Source organism: Phalacrocorax carbo, chromosome 24 (genome assembly GCF_963921805.1).
Source record: "Phalacrocorax carbo chromosome 24, bPhaCar2.1, whole genome shotgun sequence".
In the NCBI taxonomy this organism is placed as follows: Eukaryota; Metazoa; Chordata; class Aves; order Suliformes; family Phalacrocoracidae; genus Phalacrocorax; species Phalacrocorax carbo.
Window position 1 is genome coordinate 4,905,567 of NC_087536.1, and position 15,920 is coordinate 4,921,486.

At 43.2% G+C, this 15,920-nt stretch overlaps 1 protein-coding gene and 1 long non-coding RNA gene across 2 annotated transcripts in view; one reads left to right on the forward strand and one right to left on the reverse strand.

The window, feature by feature from the left end:
- Positions 1–15,920, forward strand: part of LOC135317031 (uncharacterized) — a 150,128-nt gene that overhangs the window by 77,821 nt on the left and 56,387 nt on the right. The window lies entirely within an intron of this gene.
- ADAM28 (ADAM metallopeptidase domain 28) overlaps positions 1–15,920 on the reverse strand; it is a 29,976-nt gene that overhangs the window by 6,649 nt on the left and 7,407 nt on the right. Inside the window, exons 2-17 of the mRNA XM_064472582.1 lie at positions 14,187–14,287; positions 13,467–13,543; positions 11,504–11,582; positions 9,667–9,743; positions 8,420–8,615; positions 7,906–7,968; positions 7,441–7,512; positions 6,715–6,884; positions 5,869–5,953; positions 4,522–4,652; positions 3,539–3,716; positions 2,919–3,008; positions 2,272–2,467; positions 1,480–1,582; positions 751–907; positions 12–92 (exon numbers count right to left, since the gene is read on the reverse strand). Of these exons, the coding sequence (XP_064328652.1) occupies positions 12–92; positions 751–907; positions 1,480–1,582; positions 2,272–2,467; positions 2,919–3,008; positions 3,539–3,716; positions 4,522–4,652; positions 5,869–5,953; positions 6,715–6,884; positions 7,441–7,512; positions 7,906–7,968; positions 8,420–8,615; positions 9,667–9,743; positions 11,504–11,582; positions 13,467–13,543; positions 14,187–14,287 (1,856 nt within the window). The remainder of the gene's footprint in view (positions 1–11; positions 93–750; positions 908–1,479; positions 1,583–2,271; positions 2,468–2,918; positions 3,009–3,538; positions 3,717–4,521; positions 4,653–5,868; positions 5,954–6,714; positions 6,885–7,440; positions 7,513–7,905; positions 7,969–8,419; positions 8,616–9,666; positions 9,744–11,503; positions 11,583–13,466; positions 13,544–14,186; positions 14,288–15,920) is intronic.

Sequence of the window (15,920 nt, forward strand, 5' to 3'; positions counted from 1 at the left end):
TCATCTCTTACAGCATGTCCAGTACACTTGGCAGAGCAGTTGGTTGATCTAAAGACATGTTCAGCATAAACACATTCTCCACTGATGCACACCTGCAACGCACAGGGCAAAGGTTACCAAAGTGATCGATAGCTTTCCAAACACGCAGAGCTTGCACATTGTTGTGTAAAGTGATGAAGAGTAAAAGGAGGTATAGAAAGAGGTCTGCAGATCGCATAAACCTACGTTAGGAGTTTGGTATGTAGATATAATTCTTCATTCAACCTTTGGCTGTTTTGCAGTAAAGGCGAGTGACAAAGATGGACAGACGTCACTGCTTTCCACGCCTCTTCAATCCTTCATCCTCCCTGCACCCCCCCCAAGGAGAAATATAGAGCAAAGAGATGAGGCGTAGCGCTCAGTGATGCCTAACACATCCATGATGGAAATAATTTAAAATAGTAATAGATATATAAGTTTTTAAACCTTCATACAAAGGTATGTTTCTGCTGCCACATATATTTGTGTCACTGAAAAATAAGACGACAGTCAAGCATAAGGAAGTTGGAATGGTAGCAGTTCCTGTTCGCTTTGCTGCTGCTTTGCAATAGATGTAAGGCAGAAGGTATGGCAAACCAGATCAGCAGAAGTTTAGTGCCCACCTTGGTCTTCCCTGGTTAAAATCTTTCTTGTCTCATAAAAGAGCTAATGATGGAAGCCAGACTGAAAGAGCAGAAAAAAAAATAAGGAGAAAAACTTTTCTTTACTAACCATCCCATTCCCGCACTTTGTTCCATCAAGAATCATCCCTGGGTCTGCTTCTCCATTTCTAGGAAAGCTTGCTTTGCAAGACTGAAAAGCCACCAGGCTCCCATCCCGAGGCATCTCGTTCCCCCCAGTACAGAACAACTTCCCGCACATTATGTCTCTGGAAGGAGAACAAGAGGTGCTAGAACAACGACATGGCACAACAAAACTATCTGAGCTGGTCTCTCCTCCAGCTTGAATTTGTTGTGTCCATAGAGGAACTCTAAAGAAACAGCTGCAGAAAGGAATTTTGGTTTGTGGTGTTTTCAGGTCAGTTTGTGAGCAGAAGGTGGCAGGTTCTTAATTCCTCTTGAGCTTATTAGGGAGCCCACAATACTTTGTAGAAATGAGTATTTAACTGATCCGTCCTGAGCTTCTGATGCTCGCCTGAGGTTCAGGGTTCCCTGTCCAAAAATCCCTTCTCTGTACTTAGCCACACACGCACACGCAGCCATCCTCAGAAGCAGGCCCGCATGTATATATGTACACACTTGCTCTTTCTCAGATGGATCTCATGATTTGGAAACTGGTTTTCTCAGAATTGTCTTTACCCAAACATTCGAACTGAACAAAAAGAAGGGACACATGGGCATATATGCCATCAAAAACAGCGCTCTTTGCTGCTGTCTCTTCATTTGCATAAGGATGGTCTCTCTTCCCAAATCCCAGCAAATTCTGTAACACAGTGCTTACTTTTTTTTACACGGGACGTGACTACCTCTGTCTCGTCTGCAGTATCCATAATACACCCCTTTCTCGTTCATCCGGTAACAGGAAGCTGCACTCTCAGTAGCCTCTGTGAAAGAGGAAAATGCAATGGGATTAGTTTAGGTTCTCTGTCTGTGAAAACTAATAGTACTCAATTTCCTTTACCTGGTTAGGAAATGGCCTTTCCCAGTGAAGTTACCCATGGGCTTAAACTACTCTCTCTGGCACTTCATGCATTAATTCTGCAATGTTATTGTGTCCACAGACCGGAACCTACCCTGTGTGTTCTCTCTTTATCTAGTACAAACCTATAGACCTTGCCTAAGAGAAGGGGCATAGTTAGAACTGGGCATGGTTTAGGACCGGGGAGAGGGTGAGCCACCACAGACCTTCAGAAATGTAAAAGACATGCTAAATTTAGACATTAATTTAGAATATAGACATTTCCTCTTCTTATGAAGCAAGGAGTAGTCACCCAGCTCCATTCCAAACTTATCTTAAAAACATCGTGCAAGAGAAACGGGCTTACCACTTCCCATTTCTCTAGAAGCACACTGTATCGTATGCTCTGGGCTTCAGCTCACATGATTATAGTCTCTTACAGTATCAATTATAAAAATAATAAAGTGCATGCTACAAACTGAAACTCATTTATATAGACATGCTGTTCCTGATTTATGAAAGGTCTTTGATGACTTGCTGGCAGACAAAGCCTGCCTCTGCCTCTCTCCTTTGACCTGGGCAATTTGATTTTTTTCAGTGCCAACTTGTACTCACGAGGTCCAAAAGCAGCTTTGCACTGCTTTGCTCGGGTGGGACAACTTCCCATGTAGCAATAGCCTTCGCCGTAGTTGCAGGGATGTCCGTTCATACGGAATCGATCCGCTGGGCAATGTGCAGATAAGCCGGTGCACATCTCGGCCAGGTCACAGTCGTGCTTAACGGCTCGGCAAATAGCTCCTGGTTTTTTATACTGATGCGGGAGGAAGGCAATGCCACAGTTAACACACCACTCTTCCATGCCGTTTGAAAACCACACTGAACTAGAGGGCTAAAATTAGGGGAGACAAATCTCATCCTCGCTGTACAAGTTGCATGAGGGGCCAGATCGTATCTAATGCAAAGCTGGTTATGTCAGTTGATGAGATTTTTGCCTGGTTGTGCCTCAGCTTTTCTTTCGAGGAGAAAATGGGTAATTAAAATGCTTATTTCTCCAGGATGTTGAAAAGTTAGTGATTTGATAGTTGTGGTGCAGTTTGGGATGGACAAAGCGCGCTTGTTGTTGCAGTACTATGTCAGTAACTGCAAGTAAAGGGGATTGGTTCTTTTGGAAGGTCTGTTGCTGGTTTCTCACAGGCAAAAACCAAAAGAAACCAAAACCACCCTGGGAAATATAAGAAGCTGGAGATTAAAGGGAGTCTTACTTGGCAGTTTTCACAGCACTCTCCGTGTGCGCACATGGAACCTGCCGTCAGTTTGCACGTCTGGGGGTCGCAGCAGTCGTTTGTGCACTCCTGTGACAGAACCAGCCGTCAGAGCTCCGGTGCGCTGCTGCAGGGTTTGGGCCCCTCTCTAGCGCCTTCTCAGCGACCCACCCTGTACTTGGGTATCGAGGGTGGGAAGGATGTCCTGGACCTGCGCTTTGCTGCTCTGCAAACCGTTTGCACTAGAAGCCATGCCAGCCTTTGTGAGTAAGTGCATAAAGAACATGCAGCGTGTTTGATTATGAAAATGCTGATAGAAGTTGCGCGGGGAGCATGCTTATTTCTGCTGTGAGATAGTTGTGTACGTATGGTTTTTCCCCATTCTCAGTTCCTCCGTCTGCATGACAAACCATGCAGTCATCTTTCCCACCATTTGGCGTGTGCTTTATAGGGATGACTACATTGCAGATCAGCAATTTGATGCCCACAGTTTCTACGGAAGTATTTCAGCTAGTTGTGAACTGACCGCCTCAGAAACTAATGGAAGCCAACTACTGTACAGCCCGAAAAAAGCTCTTTGCCTCTTCCAAGTATTATTTTATCCCCGGTTATGCAGATACCTCAGGAGTACCACAGTCGCATTCCTCTCCTTTTTCCACAAAGCCATTTCCACAGGATGGAGGAGCTACGATGCTGTTTATGTCTGGGATGTTTGTTAAGCATTTTGGCATGTCGCTCAGCATGTACTTCTCGAAACTTTGGAGGCTGCAAGAGCTGAATTTCTCGGGGATGATAGAACTGTATTGGGAAAGCAGGAGGATTTGCGTTAGGATCGGCATAGGCGAGGAGAAGCAATACCCTTTATAAGAGAAATTAATCAAGTGACTTTCCCCCAAACCAATGGGTGCAACCATTTTCCCAAAGAGAGATATATATTAATAAATACAATGGCCATCTCCTACTTATAGCAGAGGAAAAAAAAAAGTGGAAACAATGTAAACACTGCATATAATAAATCCCCCATCTCAAAGATTTAAGCCTGGTCTACACAATTTGTGCCCGGATGCTCCAGGTATTAGGAGTTTTCCAGGGAGCTGTTCAGCAGAGGCTCAGGGTGTTCATCTAGAGAGGAAAATTGACCTAAAGGCCTATCTAATGGGTGATACTGAAGGTGAAAGCACTTTGTGCAGTTTTCATAGGAGGTATCTTTAGAGCAGAGAACAAAAATAAGCCTTTGGTAAATTTTGGGGAAGCTCTGTTGTCTGAGACACCGCTGCAGTTTCATGCTCTTGTCATTGTAAGGAAGAAATTATGGTTTACTGTGAAGGCCCCCAGCACACATGAAAAGCTAATGTTATCCAAAAGTGATGGAAGATTTGGGTTGGTTTGGGGTGTTTTGGGGGAGGGAGGCTGTATCCGCCTGGGAATATCTTGCAAGGGCCTAGAATGTCTTCATTTTTCTCTACTTTTTGATAATTTGAATGGAATAATCTCAGAGAACAAAAATAATTACTACTCCATTTTGGAAACTGGCAGCTTACTCAAAGCCCATCGTTAACCACCCCGTGCATTAACACCCTCGCCTTTTTGTCCAAACTCGTACCTGACAGTGTCTGTCATGATGCAAACTTTACCACTGCATGCGCAGGCTTTGGTGTCATGGCTCATGCCGAGGTTGTGTCCCATCTCATGCGCCATGGTGGCTGCAACTGCAATTTCGTTTCTGTTATGGTCCTGCAGAGATAAGAACAGGCTGTTACTTCTATGAGTATTTTAGAGCAAGTAGGAACATCAGAGAAGCCATGTGGCTAAGAAATAGGATGATTTTTCTTCAGGTGAAATTATCCTCGCTGCTACATAAGGATCGAGCTATGTCATTCAATCCATGCCTGCGTCTATTCCACAGTTTATGCTGGATGATATTATAACAGCAATGAGTTGATATCACAAGCGAACATGAGTAAATGGGTAGAATTAATTTTTAAATAACCATGAGGAAGTTAGGCTGCCAAGTAACGACCGAGTGCTAAGGGGAACTGAACATCTGAAATTCTTAATCCTCTCTCCGGATAGCTGTCTCTGTGCTTAGGGTGATTACGCGGGTGCGATATGATTACTACTCATTACACCGAGGTAACGATGGCGTAGGGTGCTGTGCGTGCCCAGGAGGGAAAGGCAGGTGCTGCACTCTTAGCTTGGTGCTTTGCGCTGCTTGGTGGGAGGGAGGAAGGGAAAAGTCCTGCTCTTTTGAGCGAAGCCCAGGTGTATAAAGAGCAGGTAGCAGTGGAGACGCACAGAGCACGACTCCCAGTGTACTGGTCGTGCTCTTCCAGCACGGCGTTGCAAATCGTGCTGCTACAAAGTGCATCCCTGCCCATTGAAAAGCATTCTGGTTTTATGATCTTCCTAGGATTTCCTGTGGTGTGGGAAAGCTGGAATTTCGTGTGGGTTATTCCTCTTACCAACAAGCCTGGCCTCTGAAGCTGGGTGCAGCAGCTGAGTTCCTGGCGTTGTTGGTAAAGTTTTAGATGTTCCTGCTTAGGCTGAAGTTTAGGCAGGTCTAATTGAGTGGTTAAACTGATGATGTGCATTATGACAGTCAGAACCAATTCCCTGTTCAAAACAGGGAACCTTAAGGTAGAGGCACAAAATCACATATTTCTCTCCCTTGACTCTCCTGGGGCCTGTATTCCAAACGCAGGTGTCCGAGTTTGATGTTGGCATTTGGATAACACAGATACCATGCTTCGGGTATGCTTTCTTTACCTTCTGCGCTTCATTTAAACTAAAATCTCTGACTGTGAATTTCTACAGTCTAATAAAATAATGATATGAACCAGACAGAGAACTGAAAGTGTCGTACACCCGGTAATTTTCATAAATGTTCTTTGCTGGTTGAGTAAAAAACATAGAAAAGCCTTTAAAAAAATAAAATAAAAATAGGTCAGACCTCAATAATACCTGCAGAATATACATCACTGCATATGGATTTTAGAAAGGCTAATCCAATCGTCGACCCCTCAAAGTCGTAGCCTCTGTAAGGAAGAAGAAAGGCAGAGTGAAATGCAATGATGTGACCGGGAAGCAGATCTGAAGTGAATTCTGCTTTCTCAGCCTGGCTGAAGGCTTTGAGCATGTGCTCGTTTCCAGCTCTGGTTTGCATCCCTGACTTAATACAATATTTGAGGACATGCTTAAGATCACGGTGAATCAGAAAACAATTGAATACACTTTTCATTTTAAATTTTTACTTAAATTGTGTTGCTGTTCTTCAGACTTAAAGCATCTGTTTGAGTGTAAAGAGCTTGATGAAGTGCTGTAAATGCAGCAAAGTGCTTGGATGAATCAGGGCCATTGAACGTGAGCCAGAACAGTGAAGTGAGTGCCGGTTTAGTTTGGCAACATGCATTTCCCAGCTGTTAAACTTCATGTCGTGGCTCCTTAGGTTGTTAGACTGTGCTGCAGTCTTCGGGACGCGTAACTGTCCTGTGACCAGAGCAGGGAAAAGCAGGGACTGAGGTGTAGCAAAAGTCTGCGTTGCCTGGTTTTGCAGGGATTTGGACAGGAAGGTTAGCTACGATGTCCTAGCAGGTAATCGTGCTCCACCAAGAAAATAAAAGCAAGAAACAAGAGCATGCATTTATCTTTTTGTCCTAGAATTAGTGCAATCTGGTATTGGAAAGCATGAAATCCAGTTCAGTATAGACAGCGTCTCTGATGGGTTGGTGACCAATTTTTAAACAACAGATTCCTTTAACATACTTGGAAAGCAAATAGGACACAGGCTGGTACGCACGTGATTAGCTGAGCATTGTCATTTCTCTTCCTCTTTAATAAATCAGATACACGCCACTTTGAGAAACTGTCCAGGGTGAATCCCGCAGCATGACTCAGGAGGCATTTATCACCATCTGTCCAGATTTCGAGGCCAATTAAAGCCACGTAGATATTTATGGCCTTATAAACCTGCAGCAGAGAGAGAGCGTTGCTGTAAAACCAAAGTACGTTACGAAGACTGTGGAAACAAACACTTATCCTGGTAACTGGTTCGCTTTTGTCACTCTCAGTATAGTCCACTCCAGACCTGAATTTAAGCTTTTCCACACTTCGAATTGAAAAGACAAAACACAACATGAAATCTTATTTCCGCCCAGATTTAAACCAATTATAAAAATGATTTTAAAATACTTGAAAATTCCAGCAATATTTCGGAAGAAATCTGACTTGCGAAAGAAAGCAAGAATGGAAAATCAGTTCATTCTTTTTGAAGGATTTCAGTCCTTCCCTTCAACAGCTGTTAAAGAAATAAAGTATAAATCTTCCTTTGACAACAATTTAATTTATAGAAATCTCTTATCTGCGGACAAAGAACAGGATAATATGGGCAGATGTGTTAAATTTGTTTCATGAATTACACTGAAGTTCAGTTTTCATTCTACATGCAGTAATGAAAATTCATTAAGTTTGCAGAAGAAGGAAATGGTAAATAACTTTGATTTCACTTTGCTGTAGTCGCTCTTACCGTGTTGATGTAATTGACCATTCCAAATATCCTTTGTCTTACAGTTTTAACATCTTCCTTATACTTCTTATACTAAAAAAGTAAATATAGTATGTAAGGAAAAGGAGAGCGGAAAAGTGATTTATCAGAAAAGAACTATCCCACAGAAGATTGCTTTGCAAACCATGCCATTCCTGTTCTCCTCATTATTATTTTTTCAATGTACTGTTTTATCAGAGAACGTATTTCAAGATCAGGCCCTTTTAAAGAAGACGGGCCCTGTGTGGTGGTTTCTGAATCCCCATTAGCTACAGGTGGGATTTCCAAAATCAATCGACATTAGGAAATCCTACGCCCAGCCCAAGTCAGCGGTGAGAGACAGTGCAGCGCTGCAGTTGTCGCAGGAGCCCAGGGGTATGAGTAGGACCTACTTTGGAAAGCTCACCTTTAGCTGGTCAAATGAGAAGCCGTCATTTCGGTACTCACCAAAGCATTGTCTGCAACTACGTAAAGTTCCAGATACTTTTTTGCTTTCAGGTATGCCTTTATCTGAGGAAAAGATACATTTAAATGACTTCTAAGGCCTGTTTCAGGCTCAACCTCTGCAATTTCAAACCCATGCGTTAGTTAACAAGGGTATTTCTTTAGCCAAGTCATTTAGAATGGGACTGCTTTGTTTTAAGATGATGAAAGGTGGGCTAGATATTAAAATGATGAAAGGTGGGCTAGATATAAGGAGGGTTTACATGTTTAAAGGTGCATGTGAGCACCTATTAGCACATGCAGGACAGCTCTACTAAGCTGGTGACTCTGAAATCTCAGATCTGTGAGATTTTGCACTGGGTTTTAAGACCGAATTATGCTTCACTGTTTGTGATCGCTTCTTTTCTGGAGGTGCCACCGGGCAAAGCGGGACTTACGCTACTCACAGGGTTCTCCTACGGCCTCAATTTCTTTTCTGACATGTACTTACTGGACTGTTGTTTAAGCATGTACTTACTTCTGGACTGTTGCTGGATCTGAAGATGTCATTTAAGGGGTCGTCTGTATCCTCTTCCCAGGTATTATTGATAACACCACAGGTTTTTATGGACTTTTGTTCGAGTTTCTCATACTTATAGACCGCATGTTCGTCTCTATCTGAAGTTCCCAAGGGTTCAATAAGGTACTTCTGACCACGGGTCTCAAAATATCCACTACGAAAATTAGAGTGTCATCTTTTAAATCCACAGGACTGAGCTAAGACAGCAACATTATCTCTAAGAGCATTTAGCCCAAGCGTACAGACCGTTGCACACCCTGATGCGATGGAGCAGTTTGTCAGCATGCAAGCAGAGTGTACAACAATTCAAAGGCAGAAATCAAAGCTGCTGAGTCAGTCGGAAGATCCGGCTGGTCAGGTGAGGTCTCTGAGTAGGAGACTGTCAGTCAAAAAGAAACTGGTTTAGGAATCAGATTTAAATTTTGGGGTTTTGGGCTAACAGAGGTGATTGAAAAGTGAATTTCAGTTCAGTGGGGAATTCAAAGATGTTTTCATCTTTAATTGAGATGAAAAGCTGAACTACTGAAAGGATTAAGAGTTTTGAATCATTTTGAGCAGCAAACGTCAAAATAAGCATTTTGTGTTAACATGTAAACTTGCAGGCTGGGCAAGAAGTGTTCACAAAGAAAGTCTGCGTTTTTGGCAAAACCCCGCTAACCATTGGGAAAATGTTGTGCTGCAGCTTCTCAGACTTAGCAGCCCCCCTCTTGCCATTTAATGCTGTGCCACTGTGTCTTCAGTGATAGCAAACGAGCAGGTTCTTTTAACCGAGCTTTTCATGCAACAGCTTGAACTTTCTGACCCTGTAACTGCTGCAGCACTGAAAATACCATAGCCTTCTCCTGAAGCGTCAGCGGAGCTTCCTACAGCTTAGCATCAACCCCAAGCGTTTGCTGTAAGCCCCACCAAATGCTGTGACTTATGACCTGATCTAATATGGAATTAGTCATACAAATTTATTGATATAGTTGTTCCTTTAGCTTCCAGTTTATGAACTCTGAAACTGGAGTAGAAAGGTACCTTTTTTCTCCTTTCTTCCCCCCCCCCCCCCCTTTTTTTTCCTGTAAATTAGGCTCTTTGTAAGCATGAATAAAAGATAACACCACTTATTTATATCCTGGTTCTATTCAAATTGGAAAATTTATCCTGAAAGAGTACGAATATTCTGCCATTGGTACCATTTGGGAACTAAACGTCTGTCTTACCGTAAACCACTGCAGGTGCTGATGCTTGCTGTGGAATCAGCATCATTCCGAACGTAACCTTGATAGTAACAGTGATCCTGTTCAGAAGGAAAGAATACATTGTCAAACGAGGCCACGTCTCGCTGGCTGCAAGGAGTTGGCCTAGACCCGGTGATTTCAGGAGACATAGCTACAGTTCTGGCTACAAGCTACTGCAAACCCTGCTGTCTGAGGCAATCTCCCGTTAGAGGAGATTCTTATGATGAGGAGAGCTGCTGACCGTCTCCCCGTTTGCTGCGGTGCTGCCATTGCCTTCAGCGCAGGGTGATGCAGATCGTGACAAGCCCAATCGCGGTGTGCTGTGGTCAATACAAAGAGTACATGAAAATAAGAATATGCATATTTGCCGCTCAGAATTAAGCGTATACTGATGTGCTCTGCTGAGCTAAGGTCCATGCCGAATTATTTTATTGTGGGCAAATTTCAGGGAAACACCCTTTATATTAACCCAACAATTAAATGCTTTAACTTCAATGAGATTAAAAAGCCTGTATTATATTAAGACATATGATTAGGGGAAAAATTTTCATGACTTAATTGACTTAAGGATCTGAGGTCTAATGAACACTTCTGTGTTCAAAGAGACTTCAAAGTCACCGAGGTATTGTGGAAAATTTTACCCGTAGCATTTCCTTAATAGATTTCTTGAGAGGTCTATGACAGTATTCAAACCTGCATGCACTGTGCCTTTTCTTGCCTCATGTTTGGCTTCACTTGATTGTTTATTTGTCTTCCTTCCATCACAACATGCCAACTTTCTCACAGTGAAAAAGACACCAACAAAGGGAAAATTACTAGAGAAGGAGGTGGAGAATTGCTCTCCATCTTTTGAGGATACAAGAGAAACACCACCAAAGATGATAATAAAGTATCCACAGTGTAGGAATTCCTTATTCAGCAGGCTGTACAGGCAGGCCCCTTTGAGATCGTCTTTAACCAGGCGTAAGTGCTATTTGCTTTTCACAGGATCCGCTCGGGGAGTGAAAGTAATGGGAGCAATCAGAAATGGCATCTTTTTCCACAAAAAAAACCCCAACCCAGAATTCTTTATGCACATTTATTTCACTCCCAATCCTGCTGTTCCTGCTAATCCCTCCAGACAAAGAATATTAGGCTTCGTATTCCAAATTACGTGTTTTAAAACACACAGCGTGACATTGGACAGAGGGCTTCAGGTGAGAGCTTTGTTGAAGATAAGACCCTTGAGTATGCAGTTAATTAAAAAATAACTTCTACAGTGACTTCGTTTGTGTCTGGATCTGAATAACTGATTTGTCATGGCTCAGAGAAACCACCTGGGGTAACCTGCAGTGCATTTGCTGTGAGCGTGGGTGGTAATGTGAGCCAGTGAGGAAATGTGTCTTTATCTGAATCTATGATCTCACTGAGATTAGGCTGTAAAAGCAAGCTGGGGAGCTGCACAGAACAGGCAAAGTCAGAAGGTAGAAGGCGCTGGAATGGCCCTGGCTCCACTCCCTTTCCTGACAAAAGACAGAAACTCAGCTCAGAGGACGTGTTCATCAGCCTCTAAGGTGAAAAGTAGTCATCTGGTTCTCAAAAGGTGTAAATCAGTGTAGCTCTGCCAAAGTCACGGGTCACATCTTCCCTGTCCCTCCGGAGGCATGCTAAATTATGGTGCTTAGAACCTTTTAAAAGATTTAAAACCTTTTAAAACCTTTTAAAAGATTTTAAATCTTTTCTTTCTGCCTGATATGTTGTATTATTTCATGGACCCACGAATCTCACACGGACCTCCTCGAGACTGCAAGTACGAGGGAAGGAAACCTTTTTTTATTACCTTGATGTGAGGACTTGTTGTTATTTGTCGACCGTCATCAGAATAAACTGTTTCAGTGTAGTCGCTAGCTAATAGGTGCCTGCAAAGAGTCAAGGGCAATTATTATTCAAAATAAATTGTAGTCATCTAAAAATGAGGCAATTGCATAACACGCAAAGTATGTAGGGAATTCAAATGATTGCTCAGGTTATTATTAGTATCGAAAAAAATAGGGAGGCAAAGCTACTGGGTGGGGAATTCTGCCTGTTCGTAATCTTTATTCAAACAAAGGGATGTTTTTAAAACAAGTAAGCCATTCAAGTCTACATATTTCATTGGCATCAACTAATCTCTTAGTAGATCTGAAAAGTAAACGTATAATTACACATGCAGTATTGATCCTTTTTTGACCTCCACTTTGTGCAGACGTATCCACCACTCCACGGTGTGCGTGAAGTGGTACCGTTCTGTTCCCTTCCCAGCTCACCCCCACTGACTGCAAACAGGAAAGATCTGGGTCAGTGGAACAGCCGCCTCATCGGTTTCACGTGTGCCCGTGCATACACGTGCGCGTACACGTGCACACACTCAGAGGTCATGTGCCAAGATCACGCTAACATATATTTGTCCAATTCTTTTGCTCACGGCTTTATTATAACTTCACTAGTGCAAGTTCTCATCTTTGTAATCATTCTATCGGAACTTGTTTTTTCTTCTCTGTCTACATAAAATGCTATTTTTGGACACATACGTGTTCCTGAACCTTCAGAGAAGGACATCGTGACTATGGAACAAATGACTGTGTTTCTTCCACCACTGTGAAAGGTACCTTTGGGTATCTTACTAGCATGCACATTTGTGATTTGCTGCGGAAGGCCAGATCCTGCAAGGCTCTGCGCACTCGGGCTCCTATGCAGCAGAGCACTAAGCAGATGTTGAACTTCAAGCCAGGGCTGTAGTCTTAGTAAAGCTAGCAGCAAAGCAAGCCTACGTTCACTTCTGTTTGCGCAACAACCCCAGATGGCCACAATCCAATTTTTTTTTTTTTAAAAGAGTGGGATTTAATACAATATAATTTCCCTTCCCCACCTCCAAATATTTAGATTAGACTAAAACAGGGGCAAACAGTTAATTATAGACTATATTAAACATGAACTGATTATAGTACGATTGTATTTACACAGCCATTAGAAAAGTACCTGTTAAAGCAGACTTGTTTGATCCCGTGTTAAATATTATGGTGAAGCCAGCGAGCAGAATATCACAGCTGTGCTTTATCTGTGTTGCTCTGTACAGTTTTGGGCTTTTCTTTGTACTCTTTGCTCTGCAACAAAGCCCGCTGCTTCTCTGTACCCTCTGCATGGCCTGTTTAAATGCCACTAATCTCTTCAGCTGAGGTGAGCTCTCCTTGCTTTCAGTTCCCATAAAGCATTTTGTCACTGCCAGTTAGTATTAGACTACTCAAAGTCCAACAACAGTAGTGTTAATGTAGCGAGTGCTGGCCAAATTATTAAGGGTTATTGCATTTCTTATCGCTATTTTCCGTTTTTGAAAAGCGTAAGGGGCCAAGACCGAGCGCCCCATTTCATGGATATTTCTCTTGCTCTTCTCTGTAGTTTCTACCAGCATCGAAGAACTGATTGTAACCCATAGACTATCCACGGGCACAGAAAACTTGTGAAATAATATGCAAGCATTAAATTTTGGGTGGATTTAGCCATTTAGGAAATAAATGGGAGAAGAGAGTTAGCAGTATAGGCAAGTCATTCCACCGTGGTAGTGTCACACGCCTCTGTAGCTATTTCACATTACCAAAATAGTGACACGGTGCTTTCTCTCCCCTCTTCTGTCATTGGAAAGTGGTATTTGCCCAAATACTTCTGTCTTACAGGAGCCTGAGTCCTGTGTCTTTGTACCCCGAGTGCCCTACAGAGCCATTTACAGGGAGGAATAAAGCTCAAGAAAAAGGTTGAATTGAACCTACTTATTTTTTTGTAGGTGCAGTATGACTTCCTCTCCATTGGCTTTGATTCCATACTCCATTGTGTCATCGTATTTTGTCTGTAAACAGATTTAAGTGTTAGAATATGGACTGTTACAATTCCTGGCCTCACTATGAGCCGGCTGCTACTGACTTGCCAACTGCATTCTTTTCCTCCTCTTCCCATCAAAAATAAGTACTCTGGCACTTACAGAACAAGCAGGAGGTCACTCTGTTTGATATTTTTTAATTAGAGGAACAAATTTAACTTTGCAAATGTATTTCTAGAACCATAAGCACATACCCTGCACATTTGGGAAAGTGCTGAAGCGGATGCTTAAATTGAAATATGAAGTATGAAAGTATGAAATATTGAAGTATGAAAGAGCATGCTTAGTTATAAGCATTTGATTTAATTTACTTTGAATTAAAATGTCTATAGGTTATTCAAAATCCGAGTAGCATCAAGACGTACATCTCTGCAGAGCTACGAGTACAGAAGACCCGCTGAGGGCCCAGAGGTGCCACTGAGCACGCCTCACAGCCTGCCTCTACCAGGCCTGGGATCACTCTTCCAGGTTTTCTCTTTCATTTCATTTTGCAAGATCAAGCGTCTGGCTCCAAATTCTCTTACCCTCGAAAACCAAGGGTACTCTGACTCCAGAAAACCTTCCCCATCTCCCAGCAAAAAAAACCCAAACATGAAGTTATGTCTTTCAATACCTCATTGTTTCTTTCTACATCTCTTTTATGTACTGTGTGCAGTTTCCGTGCATAAACTATCTCATACTGCTCAACTCCAGGTAATTTCTTGCTCGTGATCCCTAGGGAGAGACAGATGTATATTTATGAAAACACAGTATTAACTTACTAAACACCGTATTTCGTGTCTGTCAGGACTGATTCTTTTGGGCTGTTCAGTCATTGATCTGTTGCACCACTTGTGTCTCATGTATTCTCTGCACCGGCCCTGGCATGTGCTCGTCTGGGCTGCTAAGCAGTCACTCCCATGCCGTGACCTAGCACGAGGTTTGTTACAGGCTGGATTTCAGATGAGGTCACGTACCTGGCTATTTCCAGGTGTCAAAATATTTTATGCAATTCGCTTTGGATTTCTTTCCCCGGCACCAGTCAGAGGTTTCGAGCACCAATGCGCTAGGGCAGCTGTGCGAGGTGCAGCCCATGCCTTCGCGTTTTGCGGATGACATGAATTAAATCACACGGTTCTGTGACATTAGTGATCTCCAAACCTTATCACATGACTACATACAAGTTAAGACTGCCTCTGGGTAAGCAAATAAACTTATACAATTCACCACAAGTCTAGAACAAGCCTGGATTTCTGCCTTAGAAAGCTTTCCAGCTGGTCTTCCCAGGTAAATACCTGTGAGGGTACTTTAATAGACACACTCTTACCTATTGAATCAGACCGAGGGTGGTTACGTACTTGTGAGAGCAGAAGGACTGAAGAAGGTGTTTGAACAAGGCTACGTGAAATAATAGGAGCTAGACGATAAAGTAGGAAAACCTTGAAGGTGGTAAGGAATCCATATGATTCCTTGACTCGCAAAGCCCTTTTTACTCGTCTTACTCGTAAGGTGTGTTGTGTCTCTGCAGTGGCTATGAGGAGCTTGTGGAGGAGATACAGTGCTGATGAAAAGTGTTTCTTTTTCTTTTCTGCTTCTGAGCCTGGGTGAACCTTGACAAAAGTCAATTTGCGGCCTGACTTGCAGGGGTGGTCAGCACCCGTTGCATCATCCAAAGTTAATAATAGCAGCTGGTGCACAGCATTTGGGGAAACAGGGTCCTACGAGGGATGTGTTAGTCTCCAATAAAGCAACAGCAGCTTTTATATTCCTCCAAAGCTCTTTAATCTCCTACAAAAGGTCATTTCATCTGAATTGGCAAATTCTTGAGGGCTCAGCACCAAGCACAAGAGCCTGTATTTGGAAAAAAAGCCCAAACCACAAACAACAAAGGGAGGGTGCAACTCCCATTTTAATTGTCTGCCTCAAGGCCAGATTTTTACGGGAGTGGGGTGTAGGGGAATAGACAGGGATCGGCGACCGGAAGATTACGGGATGTGACGGAAAGATAGACTCCTCCCCATAGGAGTGGCAGGAACAGGTAGCGCAAGAGCTATATAAGCGTGTGACGCAGCTAAATAAACGGACATTTTGTATCCATCATATTGATGTCTGTGCATCACTGTCCCCAGGGTGGGTAGAGCCCTGTGTCCCGGAGATATGCGGCCCAAGATAAGTTCTCCCGTAGAAGAAGCTACAAGTGGTGACCCCGACGTGATTAGCGGGGAGGCTTGGCAGGTTCGCCGGGGGGAAAGAGAGCTTGGGGCACGCAGGGGCGGGACGGGGAGCCGCAGGTCGGCGGGCGCGCCATGGATTCAGTCGTGAAGGTACTGAAGGGATTGGGGAAGGAATATGGTACTTCGATATCGAA